At 50.2% G+C, this 6000-nt stretch overlaps 1 protein-coding gene and 1 long non-coding RNA gene across 3 annotated transcripts in view; one reads left to right on the top strand and one right to left on the bottom strand.

Moving 5' to 3' along the window:
• Nucleotides 1-225: 225 nt before the first annotated feature.
• Nucleotides 226-5187, bottom strand: IL10 (interleukin 10). 2 transcript variants are annotated; one of them, XM_037015146.2, is made up of 5 exons: nucleotides 4506-5187; nucleotides 3597-3653; nucleotides 3155-3307; nucleotides 2101-2166; nucleotides 226-1050 (listed from the first exon to the last, which is right to left on the bottom strand). In XM_037015146.2, exons 1-5 carry the CDS (start codon nucleotides 4668-4670, stop codon nucleotides 958-960), a joined length of 534 nt encoding a protein of 177 aa, XP_036871041.1. In that variant the 5' UTR covers nucleotides 4671-5187; the 3' UTR covers nucleotides 226-957. The 2 variants fall into 2 exon arrangements, with proteins under 2 accessions (XP_036871041.1, XP_017525384.1); XM_017669895.3 differs by having other exon boundaries at nucleotides 3597-3656; nucleotides 4506-5176.
• LOC118971827 (uncharacterized) overlaps nucleotides 3150-6000 on the top strand; it is a 48680-nt gene continuing 45829 nt past the window's right edge. Inside the window, exon 1 of the long non-coding RNA XR_012122900.1 lies at nucleotides 3150-3262. This is a non-coding gene — a long non-coding RNA (uncharacterized lncRNA). The remainder of the gene's footprint in view (nucleotides 3263-6000) is intronic.

Genomic DNA, 6000 nt, shown 5'->3' with positions numbered 1-6000 from the left:
TGGGAAAACTATGGTGGTCTACACTGTTGGCTTTGAAGCAAGAATAGCCTCCCCCCCACCCCACGTTCCTCCTTCAGATTTGGAGGCTTCTCTGTCTCTGGAGAGGGTAGCAGGCATTCTTTCTCTGCAATGCGGAACAATTCATCCATCTACTCTCTCCTATCTTGGAAACATTGAGGGAATACTTTTAGTTAGACAGAAGTCAACTGACATCAGAACTGATTTTAATAAGACACACTTATTTATTCAAAATTAAAATCTGCTATGAAGACAGACAAACAGCGTAACATTCCCAGAGGAATTGAATTACTTCTTAGTTAAAACTGAGTTCTATTAGAACCAACTGTAAGTTGTTATAAATAACAAGCTGGCCAAAGCTTTCAAGAATGAAGTCGTTGGACACTGAGGTCAGGGGAATCTCTCTGAGCCACTGGTATAATAGTTATCATAGGGGCTCCCCAGTTTCTCTTTCTGAAGAGTGTAAGAGTCTTTGTGACATTCTGGGAGCCCCAAGCCCAGGAACAAGAGAAATTACAGGAAGGTCAGGGAAAACAGCTCAACAGCTGTAAAGTGTGGTCAGGCTTGGCATGGAAGCTTCATTTGGCTCCCCGAGCAACATTTGTTTCCTTATATAACTTACAATTTCTCTTAAAATACTCAAAGACCATAGGGTGTCACCCTGTGGAAACAGCTTAAACACAAGTGAAAATAATAAATATTGAAAAAATTATAATACTGGACCTCTTTCTAAATAGTTCACAGAGAAGCACAGTCAATAAATAGAAATGGGGGCTGAGGTATCAGAAGTAATAAATATTTTAGGAGAGAGGTACGGCAGGGTTTTCCAAGGAGGTGGTTCGGCTCTCTCCGAATCCTGGATCATATTTTGGAGATCTCCGATGTTCGTCTGAGAGTCTAGCAGAGCTACGTCCTGGTGGTTTGGTTTCCTAGGTTGTTTCAGTTTTCCATTCTCATTGTCATGTAGGCTTCTATGTAGTTGATGAAGATGTCAAACTCACTCATGGCTTTGTAGACACCTTTCTCTTGGAGCTGTGCAGGGAGATAAGAGATGTTCAGGGAAAACCGCCATCCGAGTGGCCATGAGAGTCCCTGGCTTAGATGGGCACATCCCCGGGGCCCAGAAGGTGCGCCTGCTCCCCCACGTTGGGAGGTGAAGGGAACCTGGGAACCTGAGGATATGCACGGCTGCCTTGGGAGAGGCTGTGCGTTGACCGGAAGCACAGGCTAGTGGGCAGTTAAGAGGAACATTCTTTGCAAAGCACAGTCTTCAAAATGGTGCCTTTTCAACAATTTTAAAGGTCATGGGCTCACATGATGCTTATTCAGAATTTAATGAAAAGACATTAGAGGAACCACTGTCAAAGCAACACAGTGAGAGAGAAGGAAACCTTTTTTATGTGCGTGCTCCCCCACCAACTGCTCCAGCCTATTGTCTGGGAATTCATGCCCCGTGATGTTGGAGCCCTGCTTGGTGTCTGTCCCCAGCCCATGAAGAGGGCAGAGGCCACCAGGCTTCTGAGAAGCAGGGTTTGAGAGTTCACAGACAGTTGGAAGTGTGAAACCTCACTGGGTTTGAGAGGTGACACTCTCAGGCGCTTTGGGAGGTGTGACCGGCCAATGGAGAGGGAGCACGGACCAACCCCAGAGAGGCGGGAGAGTTCTGCTTCCTGCTCGGAGTTCTGGGGAGTCCATTCTGAACCCCTGGGTGTGTTTGTGTGTGTGCATTCACGTGTTGGCTTCCTGCACGTGTGGCTTCAGCCCAGCTTTCCAACCTACTACTTTCTGTTTCCTTTGTCACTCTCCCCAGCACCCAGCTTGCTGTGTTCACAGGGCGGCTTGCCAGCTCAGCCCACAGGCCTGCAAAGGCCGAAGCAGTCATTTAGAAACCCCCAAACACACTCACAGAAAACAAATATAACTGAGGTGGCATCTCCTCACTGGCCACCGAGGTCACGCCATTTGCTGGGTTCTCACACTCCCTCTGGGAGACCGGGTCTGTAGCATCTGACAGCCCCTGCCCCCTGGGGAGTGGACAGCGGTTGTGTTCCCCGAACCCCCTCTGCCGCCGCCCAGGCTCACCTTACTGAAGGCGGTCTTCACCTGCTCCACGGCCTTGCTCCTGTTCTCGCAGGGCAGAAATCGATGCTGTGGAGGGAAAGAGAAAGTGTTAATGTCACTGGCTCCCAGCCCCCGTGTCCGCAGCACTTGGGGGACAAGCTGGTAGCAGGAAGAAGGGGCCACACTCATCTTGAATGCCCACCTCCTCCCACAGCTTCTGGGGAGAGCCAAGCCCTACCCCACCCTTCTGCACCAGACACAGGAAATGGACGGACGTGAAGATGAAATGTATTCCTCAGGGGGCTCCCTGAGGTGTCTGCAAGCTCACATGGAAACCCAGGTCTCGGAGCTTCCTCCCCAGGAGTGCCACAGTGCCAACTAGCATGCAGGGCCAGGCATTTTGTCCCTTCCTGCTTCTCTGTCCCTCTTTTTTTCCCAGCTACCCAGGACCATTTCTAAGTCGTGAGGAATAGAGACACAGTCTCCTCTATAGGGAGCAAGCCCTTGGTATAGTTCCATCCTACACAAAGAGATGAGCTGACTTCCCAGCATCAGTGAGAGAATGAAGGAAACCAACGGGTATGGTGTTTCAGCTGCAGAAATAAACTAGGCTGGGGAAACCATAGACCCTAGCCTGGGAATGAGCAGCTCCCTGGCTCTTCTAAAATATCAGGGAAAAACCTGTCTGTCAGGTGGGTCCCACTTAGAGCTCTGCTTTCAAAAGACCAAGAATAAGAGGCAAGTGGAGTTTCCTCTCACCTGCCTGGCCCCGGGGCCAGTTCAAAGGGCCAAGGAATCCCTGACTGAAGGCTCTGGGCCTCTTTCATGAAGAGAGAGGGGAGTAGTTAATAACCCACAAATGACTCACAAATAACAGGAAAGCTGTTTGCAAATCTTCACATGTAAATGCCTAGCAGCCACCCCCACCCCTGCTCAGAGAGAAATGAGCAAGAGACTGAACTCCAGTGCCTTTCCCAGAGCACTCTTGCCAGTCTGCCTCTGCGTGCGCGTGGTGTTGGGAGATGGTGTTTCAGGAGCTACAGAGCCCCAGGGGTGAGAGCCGGCGGCTACTCACACAGCGTCGCAGCCTCAGCCTGAGAGTCTTCAGCTTTTCCCCCAGGGAGTTCACGTGCTCGCTGATGTCTGGGCTGTGGTTCTCAGCCAGGGGCATCACTTCCTTCAGGTAAAACTGGATCATCTCTGACAAGGCTTGGCAACCGAGGTAACCCTAAGGGCAGGGACCCAGGGTTAGCGGTGATGGGGTGGAAGGGCTGCTGCCCTAGCTTGAGAGGACGGCTCTGTCTCCAGGGACCTTTCTTAGCTAGCCACCTCCCCCCAGAACTGGGAGGACGGGGCCCTTTGTAAGCCTCCGGCTGCTAGCTAGATGCTGAGTTAAGATCTTCCCACTTCTCCTTTTCAAAGTGAAGAAAGCAGACCCAGCTCCCCGCAGGCACGCAGCCATGCCTCCCTCTGAGTCACGCCGCACGTTCCCCCAGCCCTCACACACCCGCTCTCACCTTAAAGTCCTCCAGCAAGGAACTGCTCAACAGCATGTCGTCCAGCTGGTCCTTCATCTGCTGCAAGGAGAGCAAAAGGAGAATGAACTTGAGGTTTGGGGAAATACCTGAAGTGAATGTCTTTCTGGCGCCCTTTTATTTGAGAGGTTTTTATCTTTAATCAATGCAGCACTGATACAAAACTGGAAAGGAGAATTGTCACAACAGGGCATTCCACGGTGCTGACACCCTTAGTTAAATCAGGTTCTCCCCGTTGGGATCAAGCTGTTTTAAAAAGTTCTGGCCCATTTTGAAGCCAAGGCAGAAGCTTGACCCGGTCTGGATCTTCTTTCTGCAGAGACATAGCATGTTCCAAGGGTTCACCCAAGCCAGCTTTTCTGTGCTTTTTGCTTTTCTTTCTCTCTGTTACAGACACCCAGCTGCAGCTTTAAAAGCTCTCTGGGGATGGGAAGCATCTCCTAATTGCAGGTGTCCTCCGGTAGGGCACTTCCTCAAACCATCAGTCTTTCAGGTTCTGGAAGCCGTCTTATGCAGAGGTAATTTATGTTGTCCTGCCGCAGGGGATGGGGAACATCCTCACCTCCAGTCAGACCCCAGTCAGACCCCCTGTGATTTCTCCCAGGCAGTGAAGTACAGGATCTTATCACTTAAAGGCAGAAGTTTCTGAGCACAGGGAAAGATAGTGCATTTGCCTTTTAGGCAGCTTTTCCTGCACATTTGCTGCACCTGGGCTTAGCTTAGCTCACTGAACCCATGGCTTGACCTGGTCTCTCTTAATAATTTAAAAGAATGGGGGGCATGGGGGCTGCGGATGGAGGCAAACAAGAGGGAAGTCTCTAAGAGCTCTAACAGAATGCCCGGTTCAGGCAGTCCCAGGAAGAAGGAAGGACAGGAGGGCATCATACTTACAAAGAAAGCCTTCACCTTGCTGAAGGCAGCTCGGAGCTCTCGGAGCATGTGGGGCAGGCTGGCTGGAAAGTGGGTGCAGCTGTTCTCAGGTGGGGCATCCTGGTTTAGGCTGGCTCCCACCCCAGCCAAGAGGACCAGGCAACATAGCAGCACTGAGTCGGGCATGGTAGAGATCTGCTTCTTCTGCAAGCTGGCCTTGTGGTTTGGCTTTGCAAGAGCCAGTCCCCTGCTGCGTAGACCTGCACCTCCTGTGTCCCCCTTTTATATTGTGGGTTCTGGGAGGCCTTGCCATTCATAAAAAGCCACAGTCACAGATTTCCTGGCAAAGGTTTTTTCTAAGCTCCTCCCTTCCCTAGATCTCTCCAGCTTTGCATTCGTTGAACTTTGTAAAATTCTAAAGTTTGCATTGTAAGCAAAAGCAATGGTTGAAAAATGAACTTCTGCATACAGTTATTTTTAGGATGCGCTACCTCTCTCTCTCTTTTAAAATATTTTTTTCAGCTCTCTTAATAAAAAAAAAAAAGCTGATTTCCTGGGGTGAACAGCTGCTCTGTGCGCAGAGACCCACAGTTGTGGGTTCCATTCGCGTGTTCCTAGGTCACAGTGACGTGGACAAATGGGCCATTCCAGAATACACTGGGATTGAGAAATTATTGGATCCCCTCCCCAACCTGAGTTGAATAACCAAGGCTTCTCCTTGCTGAATTGGGAAGTCACCTCAGCAATCTGGAACTCAGTTTCTTCAAGTGAAAACATGGGGGTGAGCTACATGTCCTTCAAGCTCTCTTCTGGTTCTTTCATTTCGTGTTCCAAGACTGCCCCTTGAAGAGGCTGGCTTCCCACAGGACATTCCCCTGGGATGTGCTGCAGGCCCCTTCCCTAAACCTGGGTTCATTTACATTCTCAGGCCCATGTCTCCACCTTCTTAATTATCCCAGTATTTGTGGGAAGTTAGTAAGAGGAGCTCATGCTTACTGAAAGCCTGGTATCTCCTAGTCACTGTGACCCTCATTATCTCCACTTCATAGGGAGCAATTCAAGGCAGAGAGATATTAAGTGATGTGCACAAGATTACACGGGTGCTAAGTGAGAAAGTCAGAATTTGCACGCAGGCCTGCCTGACAGTGACCCCATGCTTCTTACCCTTCTCTCCACTGTCCACAATGTGTGGAATGAGAAGCTTGGATTAAAGCGTCCTTCAGGTCTCTTTCAGTTGTGAGCTTCCATGGCTGGGGACAAGCTGGAAAGATGGAAAGGAAGTAGACACAACAAGGGAAGTCGGGATCCCGGGAAGGCTGCCCAGCAGATGCTTTCTTCTCTCTTACCCATCTCTGCTCCCTCTTCCAAAGAAGCCTCGTGGCCTTGTCTTGGATTTGTGAGGTGGGGATGGGCAGGGTAGCCAGATGTGGTGGGGAATGTTGCTCTATCTCTAGTAAGGGAAGGATGGGGTAATTATATCACTTCTTCGGATATCTGGAAAGTCTCTGGGGGGTCC

The sequence above is a fragment of the Manis javanica genome, chromosome 11 (genome assembly GCF_040802235.1).
Source record: "Manis javanica isolate MJ-LG chromosome 11, MJ_LKY, whole genome shotgun sequence".
NCBI classification, from domain to species: Eukaryota; Metazoa; Chordata; class Mammalia; order Pholidota; family Manidae; genus Manis; species Manis javanica.
Note: the sequence above shows the minus strand (reverse complement) of the source record. Positions and strands in the feature narration are given on the sequence as shown.

Excerpts from the sequence above, each read along its gene's own strand:
- IL10 (XM_017669895.3), bottom strand. The coding sequence starts at position 4,670 with ATGCCCGACTCAGTGCTGCTATGTTGCCTGGTCCTCTTGGCTGGGGTG. Across the intron at positions 2,167-3,154 it reads GGCTGAGGCTGCGACGCTGT|CATCGATTTCTGCCCTGCGA; the intron begins GTGAGTAGCCGC and ends TTCCCTCCACAG. Across the intron at positions 1,051-2,100 it reads TGAAGACCGCCTTCAGTAAG|CTCCAAGAGAAAGGTGTCTA; the intron begins GTGAGCCTGGGC and ends CTCCCTGCACAG.